Source organism: Hippopotamus amphibius, chromosome 13, assembly GCF_030028045.1.
Source record: "Hippopotamus amphibius kiboko isolate mHipAmp2 chromosome 13, mHipAmp2.hap2, whole genome shotgun sequence".
NCBI classification, from domain to species: domain Eukaryota; kingdom Metazoa; phylum Chordata; class Mammalia; order Artiodactyla; family Hippopotamidae; genus Hippopotamus; species Hippopotamus amphibius.
The window spans coordinates 82,378,256-82,397,575 of NC_080198.1; the positions used below are offsets into that span (position 1 = coordinate 82,378,256).

Consider the following 19,320-nt stretch of genomic DNA (forward strand, 5'->3'; position numbering starts at 1 on the left):
TTGGACAAAGCTGATGGAGCTAAAAATGGGTTGAAGCCCAAGGAAATGAACTCCATAGCTGTCCAGAGTACTTCCCTGATATCCTGATGGGAAAGTAAGATGCCAGTCATGCACATGTCCTGTAGGTACAGTTCTGGGAAGGCCTTCAACACACCATTCTGTGATTTTCTTGAATAAAATGATAGACTTCACTTATGCCTAAGGCTGATTCCTAGAAGATTTTTTTTTTTTTGCTGCGTTCACAGCATACGGTACATTTTATTTTGGTTAGACAAAATAAAATGTTTAGCTTCATTTATGAAAACAAACTCAATACTTTTAAAGCTTAACATTTTAATTGGAAACAGTTTATATGGTCAGTTCAGTGGAAGCTCAGATAAGCAAAGTACAATGAACAGAATGAAACATCACACATACACCTCTATACAAATCAACATGAAAAGATATCTCAGATATTTCAAATGGAAAAGGCAAGCTACAAAATAATAAGTACAGTGACAGTTCTCTCTTAAACCCTTTTTTCCTAAACTACTTATTTATGTAATAGTATTATTTTTGCAAATATGTTGTTTTTGTAATATGAAAACAAAATTGATAATGTAAAAAAAAAGATAACGTTCAAAACATTTATTTTCTAAATCACTTTGAGGTTGATTTATATCAGATAATTTCAACAAGTACAATGTTTAATGAAAAAATTACGGTATACAGTGTCATTGTCTCTAGAAAAAGTCTTATTTACAAGTGAAGGAACAAAACTATTTCTTTCAATTAAGTGTAGGTTTTAGAAAAGCATTCACTATGCATGGCTAAAATAAAAAAATTAAAAAAAAAAAACAAAAAAACAATTTCCTAAGAATAGCTCTAGTATCCAGTGAAATCTTAAGAGGTCAACTAAAATCTTTTTTCAATCATATTCAGAAAATCTGATGTGTTTACTTGCTTGTTGAGTTTTTGCGAGTCTAATCTTTTCAGCTTTGGTGATTAACTACAGAGAAAGAAATCAGAAATTAGAATGTACTGGATACCTAAAAACAGAAAGATAATTAAGACTAGAAAAATTTCACAACTATTAGATTGAATAAAACTTTTTAAAAAGGGGAAGAAGAAAGCAAATGAGATAATTAAGCTTAGGTTAAATCAGTTACAGAGAGAACTGCCTAGATTATGGCTTATTAAACATAGTAGATATCAAATCTTTGACTTATCTAAGATCCTCTCATTTTAGTTCCAGATTACTAAGAAAACTTTTAATTAAAAATAACCATAGCACCAACAAGGGCCTACTATTTAGTACAGGGAACACTCCTCAATATTCTGTAATAACCTCTATGGGAAAAGAATTTGAAGAAGAATAGATACATGTATATGTATAACTGAATCACTTTGTTGTACATTTGAAAGTAACACAACATTGGTAATCAGTTATAAGCCAATATAAAATTAAAAAAAAAATCCCAAGCTGGTAATTTTTTTGACGTTTCAGGAGGGTTAAGGACCAATATTTGTTGTTTCGTATCCCTTTGGGCTTGAATATTAATTATCAAGACACTTCTTAAATGATGTATGGTCTTAAGTAATTATATAGTGCTTGAAAATTCATACCTTATTTGAATGACACAGCATATTTTGGGCTGAGTGCTACATAAAGGTTTGCTTACAAATTTAAAAACTATTCCAAATAAGAAACTGCTATTAAGAGTACTTATTATTTATTACACCCTTACATGGATACTTGAAAGTTTTAAAGAAAGCAAATGAAATTATGTGGAATGTAGAAGAGCATTTAAAATGTCTATACATTCCAAAAGCTTTCTTGATAGAAAAACATGAAGTATCTTATATAGCTTTAGAGGAAATGAAAATCTTATTCTCTTAAAAACACAGATTCTAATGAGTATTCATTGAAATAGTTTCTTTAAACTGGTGATAAGTGGCCACTGGCAGGCAATCACTTCCAGATTAAACTAGAAGCCTATTCATCAGTGAAGTGAGTCAAAATCTAAGTGTTTAAAACTGTCACACCCATATGCTCTTTGCAAATTTTATGAGTTCTACCTTCACCTGCTTAACATCTGACCTATCAGTACTTTCTAAAGGAAAGACCATTTTGATAAAAACAACAAAAAATTCAAATATACTTTAAAAGCTAAAGAGAAATGAGCAAAGCCTCACTGTTTCTCCAGCATCTGCTACCTAATTTTACCAACGTGCTCAAAGTGATAGGATACTCTGCAAAGATGTGAGCTGGTATTAATGAATCAGACCCCTTTTGGCAGATCTTTCCTTCATCTTACTGATCTTTTGTCAGAGGTCTTAATTGAGCTTATCTGTACTTGATTTTTATATGTAAAAATACCATAAATAGAAAAGAAAATGTTTCTTTACCAATTGTTTTGTCTTTTAATTCTGTATAAACTGACCAGAGCTTGGGAAATTGTCCCCTGTAGCCTTCTCCTCCACAATGTGAAAATAAGAACCAGGATTTTTTATTAGTGATTTTATTTTCACTCAATGATGGACCAAGCATAATAGTACTATGGAAATGGTAGGCTGGCATGTGACTGAGGTATTTATGCCATACTTTTGGCTGGTAATGTTTTGTAAATACTTAATTTCCATTACTAACATGCTAGCTTCCAGTACTCTGGCTACAGTGGCCTCCTAGTCTGACAATTTCCCTTCAAAGTCTCTGCACTTTCTGTTGCCTCCGACTGGAAAGCTGTGCATCTAAATTCTCCGGACTTGCTCACTTCCCTAAGGTCTGTCTCCTGTCTTCTTTGCAGAGAACAATTCCCAGGCAATCTCAACTGACATATCCCGTTATACTTTTCAGTTTTCTGCACAGCACTTGTCATCATCTGACTTATGGATATATTAACTCTAAGCCTCATGAAAGATGGGGACTTTGTTACTCATGGCTATATACTCAGTTCCTAGAACAGTGGCTAACATAAACTGGCACCAAAAATATTCATTAAATGAATTAACAAAGAAGTAAACTAATCATGGTTGAACCCCCTCTCCTCTGAGAATTTACTTCCTGTGGTACTTTTTGTTCATTTCATGAAAACGAGCTAACTAGTTACCTCCAAAGGTTTAGCTAGGATTCTAGACTTTCAGATGTTTGTTTGTCACACAAATCATGCGAATGATAAGCTTGATGGTGTAACAGGTCAATGAGGACACTCCAAGTCAATGATAGAGCTACTCATTGCTTTCCAACCCAATGTATAATTCCCTAAGTCAATGTTTATTTCCTTGTCTCAAATTTAATTTGTGGAGATGGAATCTTTCTGAAAACCAAACTTTCTGATTTCTAATCTTAAAAATATATACAATTTAAATGAAATTTCACACCAATTAGAAGGATAAGTATTATTTAACAAAATGATTTCATTTCAGTTGTGAGTTCTGGATTAATGATTTTAACATTTAAATACTCTCAAGCAGGCTTTGAAATTAACACCTCATAGACCTGAAAGAGTCCTTAAGCAGGAAGGAGGCCTCCCCATCTCAGCAAATTCAGTTTACATTCAGCGAAACAGAATTAACAAAGGCCAGTAGGAAACCTCCTCCCAAATCATCTTAAATGCCAATGAATCCTAGGCTACGTAAGGCTGACAGAAAAAACCCTTGATTTTCCAATTGAGTAAAAGAAAAAAGAATTTTATAAAGAGGACCCTAAAGCAACAAACCTAGAACACAGGAAGTGTGACCTTTCAAGTGCTAATCAATCACAAAAGGATGTACATACATCTTTTCAGACTTTACTGGTTTTTGTAATATATTTAAAAGTTGATAATAGTAATATTAGTTATTATGTGCCCTATTTTGTTCTGAGCACTATACCTTTACATGTATAATAATGTTTTAAAAGGACAGCTTACTAGCAACAATAAACATCTGATAAATTCTTCGTGTCATTTAAAATAAAATTATTGAAATACACTTTCTTTAAATTATTTAATGTACCTATTTAAGCTTGTTTCTTTCACTTGTCATCTATTCTAGAGAAAAGGGAATAAAGTTTATTTTACCATTGCTATAGGAAATGTTATGCATCGTCTCTCAATTTTACCTGTGGAGGCTCATATCCTTAAAAACTACTCTAAATACATTGTGTTTTTTACCATTAAGACAATCTTTAAATAATCATTCACCACTGAGCTATAAAAGAAAGCAACCAGAAATTTAAATTACATCACTACTTTAAAAAAAGAAAAAAGATAAAATTATGTACCCTTCTGTGGAAAATAGTTCTAAATTCGTGTATTTCAAAATGTAGAGAAATAAAAATATATATATATGAATGGATTACCTTCTCAGTGCCTCTTTTCTTTTCACGAGGCTGATTAAGTTTGGCCTGCCTATCTACCAAAATCTTCTGCCAATATCTCTGTTCATGATCACCTTGAAAAACAAAAAACACAAAACACAAAAATGCTGATCACTGAACACAGGATACAGATGAATAAACAAATTCAAGGCTTTATATTGTCAACAGTAGAACCAGAATAGTTGTCTGATTTTATTTAATGCTACTTTATGCATATTAGAATATCAAAAAAACCCAACAACCTAGTTTCATTAGCCAAACTCAGAAATTATAAAACAATCACCCCACAATAAGAATTGTTAAAAAAGAATGTTGTATAAAGTTTTACCAGAAAGAATCTCTAGTTTCCAGCAGTGTTTCTTTTTAATTTCCATATATGCAGTTATTACTGCTTGAGCATCCTCAGGAGTTTTAAATCTAGCATGGCATTCTGTATCTCCTTCCAGCAAATCAACATAAACAACTTCTGAGATTGCTGCCAAAGTATCCTGCGTTAGAGTTTAGAAAGGCTTAAAATAAATAATAAAAATGTTTCATTATAATTCTAAAATTATTCCAACGGTTATACTAGAATTTATTACAAAATTGAGCCATATGTCATTTAAAATGAGGAACAACTATCCTATATCAAACTTTTCTTCTAAAATATATACAAATGGGAATTTCCTGGTGGTCCAGCCATTAGGACTCTGTGCTGTCAGTGCTGAGGGCCTGGGTTCAATCCCTGGTCTGGGAACTAAGATCCTGTAAGCCACAAGGTGTGGCCAAAAAACAAAAACCAAACGAAGAAGAAAACAAACGAAAAAAAACCCCAAAACAAATGCTCTTAAATAGTGACTTGACAAAGTTGAGAACAAATTTAAAATCAACTCTAATAACTTTCCTTCCTTCAATAGCATTCTTAAAATCTTAACTGAAATGGGAATACTGCATAAGGAAAAAAAAGATTTGTAAAGCAGAATGTACAGATATTGCCCCCCATCCCTCAAATTTAGAAGAAGGGTTGCAACTCTGGGTATAGTTAAAAAGCAAAATTAAAAACAAACAAAACTGAAAAGGGATTAAGGAAGAAGGTATGTTTCCACTCACCTGTACAAAATCACTTACGACTTAAAATATTTGTGAATTTTTTATAACCACTTGTGAAAAAAGTTTCAAGGAACATACAAAGATCCTAGGTTCCCAAGTAGTCTATGGGAATACAGATAGCTCAAGAGCTTTTACTCTCTGATAAAATACCTAAGCAACCTCTTCTAAACAACTGAGTCACACAGCAAGGAAAAGTTTTACGTATAAGGCCTGCTGTGAGGGCAAATTAACAAGATTCCTGCATTCCTAGTCATTTTTTTTTTTCACAGCAGGTTCTACAGTGTCTTCAATGCAATTATGCAGGAATGTTCCACTAATTCTTAACGCATCAACTTCCATTCATAAAGCTACAGAAATAACTGAAGGTTCCCAACTGGAAAAAAAAAAGGCTCACCCACATCACCTCTTTTAGTTTTAACCCCAAATTTCATTTAGATTACTTTTATTTATTTACTCAAAAATAAATTTTTTTTTGGCCAGGCAGTGTGGCTTGTGGAATCTTAGTTCCCTGACCAGGGATTGAATCCAGGACCTCGGCAGTCAGAGTGTGGAGTCCTAATTACTGAACCGCCAGGGAATTTACAGAAAGAAGTGAGCAATACCTGGAAATATTATCTCATACCAAAAGTTTATTAGTTAATAATAAAGAATAAGTAGTAAAAACCTGTGCTTATATACAAGCCAGGGAGTAAGTCTTAATTCATCCCAACACTTAAAACATTGCCTATCCTAAAACAGGCTCTTAATAAATGTATGCTAATTCAATGAAAAAAAATTAAGAGCACTGGAGAGAAATATACCTCCTAATTCTTCTTATTTCTCTATGTAGTTAATTGGTATTAAATTTAGACACAAAGCAAGAAAAATGTTACAAAGTGATGAAATTTGAATGTATACATTGGTGGTAGTGAGTTTTATAACTGATTTATCAGACGGATTAGATTACTACAATGAAAATGATATTTACTAAATATCCATTATAATGTCAGCCTAATCTCCGGATTTAAAACTCTCCTTAGAATGACAAATTAACCTGGTAATAGCATGGGCAAGTCACAGACAGCAGTAACAATCATAGCTCAGTTTTTGTTACAGCAAAATGTAAGTAATTACTAACTTGGCTAATGCAATTATTTTACAATTTTGGTGATCATAAATGAAGAATTTGCAATTGACATAATTACCATTTAGATAATAAAAGCTCTTTGATTATACTGATAAATGTAATAAAACCTGTCAGTCATTCCAAATAACAAACTTTAATTTTTCTGTTAAATCTGAGTAACCACAGCAGCATTTACTTTCTCAATTTTTTATCCTTGTTATTTGAAAGTCTATATTGCTACCAAATTTTGAAATGCAAGCTGGTAATACTAATTTGGGATTGACCAAGTTGCTCATCAATATTGTTATGAGAATCTAAATTTATGTGTTAGTGACAGCTACAGGACTTCAGGGATAGGGTTTCAGATAAAGAGTGCTAACAGATGGTTACAATGAGTAACCTTAACGGTTATGCAAGTTTAAAAATATGACTGGTAAGAGTCTATGCAAAACCAAAACAACATACTACATCGTACTGATGATGTCAGTATAAGCATTCTAAATCTATTTGCTACAAAAAATAAAGTGTCTCACCTAAATGGGTGACAAGGTTTAAAAGTAAATAAAATAGGGTACTCCCACTCAAAGGAATATGTGAATGAGAAAGAAATAATGCTGTGCTGGTAGAAAACACTGTAGAAGATAAACTTTACAAAGTGAAAAAAGAAGACTAGTACAGTATGGATAGCAATTTAAAGTATAAATTGTGTAGAACTATAGATCTATTTGCATATGCACGCAAAATTTTTGGAGCTTTTCAAAATACCTTACACCTTTCTGTAGTTGTTTCAGATTTTTAAAACAATCAGCATAGATTGAAAATATCAGAACTTTTTAAAAATAAAATTTAAAAAGGCTCTTTTCTCCAAAAAAAAAAGGAAAGAAAAAGAAAATATTTTCTCAATTTCCAGGAGGATGCATTAGCAGAAAAAAATAAACTAAGCCCATGGAAAGTGAGAAACATGCATATTATCCCTTGTATTGCAAATAGTTCTGAGTTGTTTTAAGTCACAAAATCTTTAGGAATTTATTGAAAGCTAAAAGCTCTAATGAAAACCAGTTACAAATTTTCTAGTTTGCTCCAAAGCAGACAACAGCAGATAATTACAATTTTATTTTAGAAATAATTTCAAACCAACTCTAATGTTGATTACATATTTTAAAAAGTTCTAGCACTATGTATTTTCTTAAAATCTAGTTTCTGTAGATTTTTCTGAAAACAGAAAAAGTCCCTTAAAAAAAGGAATATTGGGATAGCATTTTACTTTATTCTTTTAATAATAACTACAGCAGTTTACTCATTCAACTATACAACAACCACTAGGGGCACAAATAAAAATAAGCACAAATTGCACTTTTCCTTTAAAAAGGATTAAACCATGTTCACTGTAAATTTGATCCAGTGAGGAATTTCAATCTTTAGAATTTGCTTCAAGTCAAACTTAGGAGTTATTATGGAATCAAACCCAGAGAGCAGTTTACAAGAGAACAAATTCTAATTTGATTTGCTTCCTTTTCCACACTCAAAACCCTTTCACATGGTGGAGTTTTTAAGATGAAAAAGAAAACAACTATCCGGGGAATTCAAAAGCATTACCCTGACTAGTTTCCTGCCAGGTAAAGGCTCAGTGCTGGTGACCTTCACAATCACACCACTCACAAACTGCGGGCCTGTTGCATGAACCTTCTCTTGGGGCCCACACTCTTCACTGTCTGCTGGAGATTGGAAAAGAAAAAGACCAGAAATAAAACTCCTACACTTAATAATTTAATACTTAGGAGGCCCAGTTTAGAATAACAATAATGGTTTCTTGGCCTGATTTAAATAATTTAAATTTACTCATAAAGTCATTATGTTGTAAGTTATACTATTTATTACAGATTACCAAGAAGTAAAATACAAAAACTTTTATTACTCAAAATGCAACCTTTTACCATTAGAAGAGCACTTGTAAAACTTAAAAAAAAAAAAAAGCCCCTTTTCACTGAAACAAGTAACAAAGAGGTTTACTCAATAAAGACAGAAATAGGCATAGGATAATATATAAGAATATTGTATATAAATTACTATTCAAACATGAAAATTTATATTTTTAACTTATAGGAATTTAAAATATATCCTAATATTAAAGTTTTCATGAAAACCTTGTTTTAATTTGTTCCTGCTTGTGGTTAACACCAAGGAATGAAATGTCAGGTAAGAAATTATCATCTTTGTTTCTACAAACCTGCTCAACTCATAAGCTAGGCACTCATTACTAAATCTGATTAATAATGAAAACTGTAGAGAAAATTTACGTGATTAAAGAAGATTCTGTTTAAAATGAGCCCTTCCAAAAGTCTTATGTTAAAAATAAATCACACATCTGGACAACTGAACATATAAGTAATTGTTCTAATAACAATCATTGTATAATCAAGTTTTTAGAACTAAAGTGTATCATACAATAACACAGAAAGTGCATTTCAGTATACATACAATATACTGCTACAAAAACTATCATAGTGATGCTTACTATTTTCATTTTTCATTCCGGACTTAGTAGGTACTCCATGGTTTGTTTCCATTTCTGACTCTGATTTTATTTGGGATATTGTTTTTTTTAAAGAAGACATACTGGCTTTTTGCAGTGCTAAATACTCTTTCTTCAAATCCAGCCATTCGCTCCTGTAATGAAAAAACACTGTACTTTTAAAATACTGACAACAGATCATTAAATAAAAAGTATCTAAATACAGACATTCAGTGACTTACAATCACTCCTCTTCCCAATCCTTCTTTCTTTAAACACTTACACTCAAATTATTTCCTGAGTTCTAAGTCCATCTGGCAAACAAGCAAACATTCAGATTGAATGTTTTATATTTGTTGATTCAATTCTTTGCCCCAACATTCAGATTGACTGTTTTATATTTGCTGATTCAATTTTTTAGTATGTTTCAAATAACTGAATTGATGAAAATAAAAGTACTGAATTAATTAACCAGCAACATTTACTAGAAAAGTCAGTAAACTCTGGGGAAAAAATGAGAGATTAAAATTTAAAGATTTGTTACACTGATTCCAGTTTGAGAGATAACATTCCTTAGTATTGACTTGAATCAAAAGGAATTTCTAAGAAGAAAAAAACACCCCATGGAAGCAATTTATTTATTTACATACATTTAACTTGTAAGATGTTTCTTCAAACAGCTAGAGCTCCTCCAGATAGAAACACAATGCCTCTCCTGGCTCTGCAGGAGCACTCATTGTTACCCTAATCTGTGCCATCAAACAAGCAGATAGGGGATTTTTTTTTTTTTTTTTAAGGAGGAGAATATCTGTGGTAATGGTTTTAGCTGTTAACATTGACATCTGTATACTTCAAAAAAAAAAAAGAAAGAAAGAAAAAAAAGAAAAAGAAAAAAAAGGTATCCAGACCCACCCAGGACCATACATTCCCTGAGAGGTGATACATTAGAATAACAAAGGGCTCTTGTAATGATTCTCTGAGATAATAAGGCAAGAGGAATTCAGGAGTTAAGAACAGTATAAATAGAAGTACCCAAAGTCCTTGCCTTTTAACCCTCCAAGAGGAAAACTGGATTCTTTGGAAAGTAATCCAGGAAGGTTAAGAAAAACTCTCTACTAAAAGGTATGCCATTTGCTTTCTTCTACATATCTCTCACCCCTTGAGTAGATGGACTCCCTTTAACTTTAACATGGAAGTACTTTCTGCGACTTTTAAAATAGTAAGTGCTTCCATGTTTTAGTAGAAGTGAATTCAAATTTTGCCTCTGGATATGAGCTGGCAACCTTTCTAACTTATAGAAGCCAAGGGGATCCCCTTTGCTTTAACATGGGGGTACCTGCTGTGTAAAATAAAAGTAAGTGCTTCCATGTTTCAGTGGAGGTGTCTCCAAACCGACACTTTTTTTCTCAAGCATTCAGTCTATTTTTATAGGATAAGCTGTTGAAATTGCCTGCTAATGAAGCTCTGTAAATAAAATGAGAAATACAGCTTTGCTTGGTTAATACTGAATAAAGGATAAAAATATAACGCTTATAATGCTGAAATTTTACTTAATCCCAGATTATTTTCCAAATTTACTTTACAGGTTAAACGATATTCATGATTTTATATTTTCATCCAAGACTGGGCTCCCCACCACTTAAACGTGGATGTACTTGCTTTGAAACTAGACAAGTAAGTGCTTCCATGTTTTAGTGATGGTAAGTCTTCCTTTTTCATTTTAACTTCAAGAAAACTTCAAGAGTACTTAATTGAACTGCCAGTCTATGGTATATATTAAAGCTGTACCTTTAAATCTATTAAGGAACACCCTCTACTTTAACATGGAGGCACTTGCTGTGACTTGATAAAAAAATAAGTGCTTCCATGTTTTAGTGCGGTGGTTCCTTTTTAAACCTCAATTGTGTTACAGCAATTTCTGTGCAGATCATGGCTTCAGGCCATTACTGTTGCTAATATGCAACTCTGTTCAATACAAATTGGAATTGCACTTTAGCAATGGTGATGGAGTGTGTCAATTGCCAACAATATAATTTGTGCCGTTGACTTACTTTGATAGTACTCGTAATGGTATCACCTCTTCTCCCATTTTATGCCTCTCTTTATGTTTTTTCTTATGCTTTCTTTTTGCTTTCAAGAGGGATCCATCTTTTATATCTCCAGTGTCCTTTTCCTCCTCTGTAGAGACTTCTAATTCTAAATAAATAACAAGAAAAAAACACATGCGTTAAAGAAGAAAACCTTATTTATCCAATCCTAAACTTAAAATTAGAAATTACCTTTGTTTTCTTTACAAACTTCTGAAGCTTCTTTTTTAATGTCTTTCTGAACCACTTTTTTAATTTTTGATTTGGGAGTTAGGCAATCTGCATCTTCAGAGCTGCTTCTCTTCCTCTTCCCTGTTTTTACTAAAGGTAAGACGGATACTTCAGTTTTTTCACGTTTTTTCTTTTTCTTTGTGGGTGGCTTTTGGGGTTCAGCAACCTCTACTTCAGAGCCCTCCGACGTGGTCCTCGATCTTTTTTTACAGGTGCTTTCTTTGCTTGTGTCCATATTTGATTCTTTAGTCTGAATATTGTCTTCTTTCTTTATTCGGCCTTTCTTTTTCTTTTTCTTTTTCTTTTCTTCTGTAACAATTTTATCATTTTATTTACTTTTATTATTTAACTTCCACTACATCAACTACATCTACTTCAAAAATATTAACTCACCAGATACTCTAAGGGCAGGAATGGGCTTGTTTTTCACTGTCTTAGGAAATACACCAGGTTTTCTTGGTGCTTCCTCTGGTGGGTTATTAAGAAACTGGAATGAAATAAAATGTGTTACTGTTTAATAAAATACTTGGGTAATTTTCTTTCTCTTTCTTTTAGGTTCTGGACCTACCTCAATAGCTTTTGCTGCTTGTTCTTTTGTTTCAAATTCCACGAAGGCAAATCCCTTTGGATCTCCACTAGACTTATAATGTGGTATACTTATATAAACAACATTGCCACATTTCCCAAATACTCTTTCAATCCAACTGTGATTAACATTTTTGGGAAGTAATTCCTGCGATATTAAATAAAATGTGAAATCTTAGAATAAACTTTTACCTCATAATTGAATATTAAAATGTTTTTGGTTTTTTTTTTTTTTTTTTCCTGGGAGGGGGACTGTATGAGCTTTTCCAGGAAAACTGCTTACCACATACACGGTCCGCTCATCCTCATCCTTTGGTCTTTCACCCAGAGGCTTTTTTCTCCTGATTCTGGTGCCTTCTAAATCCAGCTTTAAAACAGTACATAAGGTTAATAAACTAATGCAATATTATGTGACATACAAGTTGTACCAATTCTTACCTCTACAACAGCTGAATTTTTCAGTGCTCTGGCTATCAACTTCCCATCTGTGGTTAATTTTTTCATTTTGTTGAATGACACGAGAAGAGATATATCAACATCTAATGAAAATATAAGAAAAAGTGAACAAATGTAATTTAAAGTAAATTATAACTTAAATGTTATCTGGGAAGAATTCAATCTGCCCCCCTAGATACATTGTCAAGGCTATAAATGTATAAATTGATATTTCCCTTCAAAACTAGACAAGTGTTTTGAAGTGAGGACTAGGTAAAATGCCTTCCTGTCTGAATTCTGAACATACAGAAGATGTACATGGTAAATGTTCACTAACATAGTCCTTCAGAATGATTTTGGGAAAATTACTTTGAAGTTGTTTGAGGCTTAGTGAGTCTTTAACTCTTAAAAATATAAAGTGAGCTTCTATAGAATTCTAGTAAAATTATATACATTATACTACAAATACAGTGTACATTGTACATTATATAGTATATATATGATGCAGTATATACACATTAAAGAATGACATATACTATTAGAAGTAGATACATCTCTTAAAACTGGATCAATTATACTCGGAATCAAACTTACATCCATCTCTAGATTTTTCTATTTGCTCGCGAAGAAATCTATCCTTGTGAAGATTTGCATCTCCAAACCAGAAGTCCACTTGCTTTGCAATATCTGCAAGCACCTGTTTTACTCGAGACCTTTTCTTTTTTTCTACTTCTTTTTTCTTTTCAGTGCTTTCCTCTTCCATTGCCTTTTCTTGATTTCCACTTTCAGTTTCCATTCCTGTCAACTGGGAAAAAAGGTAAATAAATACCAAGTGAGTACAAGTAATTAGTAATACAGAAAAATATTTAGGTTCGCCTTTGTCTGAATGGAAATGGACTCAAATTTGGCTGGCAGAGAACAAACTTCAGGGGAACAATTTTCAGACATTTTCACCATTAACTGAGAAAACTTTCATTGGCCTTCTTGAGTCTTTTTCTTAGTTTTCATTCACTTCTCATTTGGCCTTGTTTTTACTTATAAAAAACTGAAGCTAAAAGTTTTAAGTTTTAAACTGTAAAACCAGATTATCCTAGTATAATTTATGTCTACATTTATATGTGAAAGTGTAAGATTAAGGGTCTGAGATATTCAATAAACCTCAAGAAAGTTATTCACATTTAAAAATACAACCTCCAATGAAATAAAAATTGATTCTTGATTTTTAAAAATGTTAATTTGTTTGCTACAAGCAGAATTCAACTGGTAAGTCACAGAATCCATCTTTTTATTTCTTGGGCAGCAATTCTCAGCCCCCTAACTCCAGTTACTCTGCTTGCCTCTTTGCTCCCTCAGCTCTAGCCATGCTGGTTTTATAGCTGTAGCTAAAACTCAGCTGGCAAACTCAACTGAGGGATTTTTGAACTTGCTTTTCTCTCTGAAATTATCCCCTAGATGATGGCTTGCTTTCTCACTTGCTGAAGTCTTGTTCAAATGTCACCTCAGTGGATCTCCCATAACCATGTTTAAAACTGCAAAGTTCTGGACAGATACTGCATCCCCCCAGCCTTTTCTCTACTGCACTTACAACCTTCTAACATTACTATACATTTGTTTATTTTTTATCCTTCCTAGAATGTAAGATTGATGGAATCAGATTTTTGTCTATTTTGCTTACTGGTGCATCTCCAGTCCCTGGTACACAGCAGTCATTCAAAAATTTTTTCAATGAACTGTGTCATCTTAGTTGAGTCACTAAAGGTACGCACACAAAAATGAGTATAGGAGCAAAGGCTTAATATGAGGCCTGGGATGATGCAGGCTTGCCTAGGAAAAATCTCGGTCTCCCATAACATAGCTTTCTAGGAAACTGGAGAGTTAAGACAAATGGGGAGAGTTTCATCTGTCTCCTCCATTGCACTGGGGTGGGAGCTGCTATTAGCTAGTATGCAGGCCTTGAGGCTGTCACCAGAATGACACAATAGATTGGTGGGCAAAAGGGCTAAAGCTTTTACATATCAAGGTGACCCAAAACACCGTAGCCTTTACCTGTGGAAGCCATACTAGTATTCTGTAGTTGGGGGTGGGGTGGGGGGGCTGAGGAGGGGGGTGGGCAGCAGTGGATTTGGGTTAATTGCTGGATTTGGGTAAGTGCTGGGGCTAAGCCTCCAGATGAGATGAAGATTCTGTCCCTACTGTATCTTCTGCCTGTATCCTTTAAAGCTCAGTAAACACAGTATTAGATTAAAGCATATGTGTCTCCCGCGTCTGACTGTCAGCTAGAATCTGTCCCTGCAGCAGTGATGCTGCAGACAGTAACAGAAATAATGTGTTTCAAAGTGACATCCAGTAAGAGGGTACAAAGCCATTAATGCATTTCACTTCAATCTCGAACTAGATGCACACTCTCACCAATGTCAACAGAAGAGTATTTTGGCATTTTTAGAATAGGCTTCTGATGATCAGTTAAGCACCAATTTTAAAAATATACAAGTAATGAGGTATTTACTTGGGTGATGTACCTCATAAAATGGAGGTACATGTCAGAGTTAATCATTAGAAAAACACTCAGGTGTCATTTAGCGCTGCATAACCATATTCCTCACCTCAAACTCTCACTTCCATCCTGTCAGGCCTGGCTTCCCACCATTCTAAAGAAACTGAAAACAATGATCTCCACTGTCTACCGGACCTCTCAGCAGTGTTTGCAGTTGATAACTCCCTCACTGAAAACACTTTCTTTATTTAGCTTCCAGGAGTTTTCTTCCTTTTCAATTTCCTTTTTTTGGATCCTCCTACTCACCTTTACATGCTGCCTAGGATTGCATTCAGGCCTGAGCTCCCTTCTAATCTACACAGATGGCCTTTCAGAGGGTCTCTGGCTTTAAGCTCTTTGGCTCTGTGCTGCTGTTTCACAAATCTATCTTCTCCAGCCCTGACTTCTCCCATTAGCCCATTCCATCATGCAACTGTCCATCTGACCTCTTCACTTATTTTTTGTATATCTCAAACTTAAATTGGCAGAAATTGAACTCTCAAATTTTAACAAATCTATTTTTTGCCCAGTTCTCCCCATCTCAGAAAATACCAGTGATAAAATTGCTGCAAGGGCAAAAACACTGAAATCCTTCTTAATTCTTCTTTCCTCACACCCCGCAGTTAATTCATTAGCATTTCTGTTAGCTCTACCTTTTTGGAATACATACTGAATATGAATCCTTCTCACTTCTTCCATCACAACCACCTGTTCCAAGCTACCACTGAGTCTTGCCTGAACTTCTGCAAACAGATCCTAACATTTGCTTGCTTCTACTCTTCTTCCATTATCATCAATTCTCCAGATAGCAGCCAGACTAATCATTTAAACATGTAAATAAAATGTCAATCTCTTGAACAAAATCCTCCACAGGTTTCTTATCACACTCAGAATAAAATCCAAAATCCTTACTGTGGCCTATAGGCCCTATTCCATCTGGCATGGGGATGTCGTTCTAACTTCATCACTCGCAACTCCCAACCACAACACAACATCTTTCTGCTCCTTAAACCAGCTAAGGCCATTCCCATCTCAAGGCTCTTGCGCCTGCTGCTCTCTAGCTTCCCTGCCACACCTGTAGGGATTATTTCCTTGTTCATTCAGGTCTCTGCAAATGGCACTTTCTCAAAGAGGCTTTCTCTTTCACCCAATCTAAAATATCCCCTCTCCGCCAACCTTACCCCTACCCGCCCCCTCAGTCATCACTTTCCATACCTGTATCCTCTTATCCCTACCTGGAATTATAATTTTATTGCCTGTCTGTCTCACTAGAATATAAACACTATGAAGGCAGAGACTTCAGCTTGATCACAACCTCAGCATTCGTTGAATAGTTAAATAATGTATCTAAAAGAATATAATAAACTGTAAAGTGTTAAGCATTTCAAGTTATTTTTTCAGGGGTAGGATTATAAACAAAATACAAATGTAGTCTATGATTGTCACTACAGTGGGATTCACTGCTAACTTTCCCTTCTGAAAAAACTACAAATTATAGAGGGCAGACTACCAGCCCTCCATTTCTTTGCATCATCAAAGCCACCTTCTAAGGAAATAATCGACAGAATTGCATAAGAACAGAAAGTCACAATTCTCCCAGAAATTAGACTTCTCTCATCATTCTTGTATCTTAGCCCAGATACACTCCTTCTTTGCTTCTCCTGAAGATTTTTTTTTGTGGCTTGTATAATTAAGTTCAGAAAATCTTGCCTAGTGTGAATAAACCTTACCTGCAATTTTCAATCTTAAAAATATATTCTGTAGGTAATCAAATATACCTCATTTTAGAGGAAGCTATGGACTAAACAGGAAATAAACTATGGTACAAATTAGCTTCCCTACACAATGGTTGCAGAAGATCAGGAAGTTGCATGTAGTACTTTTGTTACAATTTTGATCTTGACAGTTTACTCTCAATGTCCTACGATAAATATATGTATTGTCCTTCCATATATTCCAAATCAAACTTATAAACTTTCCTACCCATGTCTGTTCTTCTCACCATTCTCATTTTATTTAAGGATGACATATTCCACTTAGTTAACCAAACAAGCTATTTACTAGCTATGGATTTTGAACAAGTTACCTCATCTTTCTATGGTCTATAAAATGTGAATAAAAATTACACCTACATAATAGGGTTGTTGTAAGAATTAATCAAAATAAACAAGGCACTTCCAATTGCCGCTGTACAGCACACCCTCAATAATACAGTATTATTTATTATCATTTTATCATCTACCAATCTGTCATTAAGTCCTATCAATTTAACCTTTGGAATGGCTCTTATCTCCAGCCAGTGTTTTCCACAACTACTGTCACAATATGGAAGTAGTTTGTAAATTGTTCTAGAAGTCCTTAGTCCTTCACTTAAGCTGTGTAACTTGTCTAAAACACAGATCTGATTTTGTGACTCTGATGTTAAAACTTTCAACATTAGAAATTCCTTAGCACCTTCTAGTAAGATAATAGGTATTTAAAAGAAAATTGCTCAATGAATCAACTGGTTTCATGGGTTTTAAACAAAGAATAACAGTTACTATGTAATGATGCCAGTTACTTTACATACATTGTTTTAAATCCTCAATATCCCTCTAGGTTGTTTCTTTTAACTTCTTTTTACAAAGACTCAAAGGTTAAGCGACTTGGCTAAAGCTAGCCAGGCAAGTAAGCTCAGGTATGTTTGACTTCCAGACTCTGCCTACATTTTACCTGTTACCATACCAGTCTGTGTTCTGACTCAGAAATTTTTAATCTGAAATGCATGGAATTTGGGGTGGGTTTCAAGAATTCTTGTGAATCCCATGAAATTTTCAAAAGATAAATTTTAAAGAAAAGGTGAAATCATGACTCTCTACATATATAAAATGAATACGTGTCAAAGATTTTATTTAAGCAATTAACCAGGGAAGTAAAGTGTTAAAAACCAACTCAAAGAACTCAAAAACTAGACACTCACAAATACAAGCAATCAGGAATGCTGAAATGAGTTTGTTAAAATAGACTGCAATACTAAGCAGGCCAATAACTGCAAGACTAATTTCCATTATTATTGTTTTCTACAACTTACACAATTGTTAAACAGCTCAATGACGGTGAAAGGCAGAGATAACCTGGAACAGTGAGCCAGACAAGACACCATATACGTGTGTATATATTTTTCCATTTCAACGTCTTTCAGTTTTTCTTTAAAAAAGTTGTAGCAAAATGTTTTAAGATGTACATGCATTTTCCTGAGAGGCTCATCCATAGCTTTTTAATGTTTTAAAAGGAAATATGTGGCAAAAAGGTTAAGAACCACTGATCTAGTCACAGCTGACTATTCCAGCGGTACCCAAACACTTTTTGTCTCTGTGCCTTTGCTTTAAGTGAGTTTTCTCGTCTTCCTGGCCTTATAAACCCCTGTTCAATTCTCAAGGCCCAGGTTAAATGGCATCTTATTCTTTCTAGCTTTCCACTACCACGTCTCCCTCAGTCAACTGCCCCCTCATCTGTCTTCCCTTAGGTCTATAACGCACTCGGTACACTGTATGTAGCGCTTATTATTTGTTTTTTCCATAACTGGGTTTTCAGCTCTCTGAATAAAAAGCACTAAAGTTCTGAAAAAAGAAAATGACTTAATTTTAAAATACAAGTCCTCACATTCGCTATGTTTTAGCCACCAAAACTCGAATCTGCGAAGTAAAGCAATGTCCCTTTTGACTCCTGCCGCTCTCGGTACGCGTCCATCCGCAAGGAAGCCACCCCATGCAGGACGGCCTCAAACGTTCCAACACTGGACAACACGCGCCCCCAGTCACTGAAAATTGGAACTACAAGGGCCGCCAGAGGACTTTTGCGCGTGCGCACAGAGAATTACGACCCGCGAACTGATGGGTTGGTGGGAGGGGGCGGGGTGAGAAGGACGACAGACGATAGAATGGGCTGCATGAAAAAGGACTGAGAGGAATTCAGACCTCACCCAACCTGGGCGACCTTATAGTCCACTTAGAACTTACTCCGTCCAATTCCCAAAATACAGGGCCAGAGACTGCGTCCCTCAGTCCTTCGCGGTTCCCGATCCTTATAGTCGTGGTCGTTTTCGCGTCATAAGACGAGCGACACCCTTCTCCCGTACGCCTCTGAAAAGACGGGCCCAGAGGCTGTGCGTCCGTCGTTTACGTCACAGGCGTGGGCTGCCTCAGCGTGGGGGGGCGGGGCATCGGAGAAGGCGGGCGCCGCGGAGGCTCGCAGCCAATAAAGAATTTGATTGGCGGTTTGAAAACGGCGGTTCTAGCCCGGGCGGTGGTGGGCGGGCTAAATAGTGGGTCTTGAACGGGTGTGGTCGCGAGTGGATGACGTCACGGCTTTTCGCGGGAGACGTTCGAAAGTGGATTTTGTGCGCTAGATGAGTGAAGCGAGCGG

General features: G+C 34.9%; 1 protein-coding gene across 4 annotated transcripts; it reads right to left on the minus strand.

The window, feature by feature from the left end:
• Nucleotides 1-316: 316 nt before the first annotated feature.
• Nucleotides 317-19,068, minus strand: LARP7 (La ribonucleoprotein 7, transcriptional regulator). 4 transcript variants are annotated; one of them, XM_057706558.1, is made up of 13 exons: nt 18,915-19,068; nt 12,978-13,188; nt 12,387-12,487; nt 12,232-12,315; nt 11,932-12,096; nt 11,757-11,850; nt 11,325-11,669; nt 11,097-11,241; nt 9,049-9,200; nt 8,130-8,248; nt 4,668-4,827; nt 4,322-4,413; nt 317-988 (listed from the first exon to the last, which is right to left on the minus strand). In XM_057706558.1, exons 2-13 carry the CDS (start codon nt 13,177-13,179, stop codon nt 908-910), a joined length of 1,740 nt encoding a protein of 579 aa, XP_057562541.1. In that variant the 5' UTR covers nt 13,180-13,188; nt 18,915-19,068; the 3' UTR covers nt 317-907. The 4 variants fall into 4 exon arrangements, with proteins under 4 accessions (XP_057562541.1, XP_057562542.1, XP_057562540.1 ...); XM_057706559.1 differs by having other exon boundaries at nt 8,130-8,245; nt 11,325-11,672; nt 18,915-19,067; XM_057706557.1 differs by having other exon boundaries at nt 11,325-11,672; nt 18,915-19,067.
• Between the last annotated feature and the right edge of the window lie 252 nt (nt 19,069-19,320).

What these genes read in the sequence shown, in the direction of transcription:
- LARP7 (XM_057706557.1), bottom strand. Translation starts at nt 13,179, where the DNA reads ATGGAAACTGAAAGTGGAAATCAAGAAAAGGCAATGGAAGAGGAAAGC. An exon ending in GAAACTAGAGATTCTTTCTG is followed by an intron (nt 4,414 to 4,667) that starts GTAAAACTTTAT and finishes TTGTTTTTCAAG; the next exon opens with GTGATCATGAACAGAGATAT. An exon ending in AGAAAAGAGGCACTGAGAAG is followed by an intron (nt 989 to 4,321) that starts GTAATCCATTCA and finishes CTTTCTCTGTAG; the next exon opens with TTAATCACCAAAGCTGAAAA.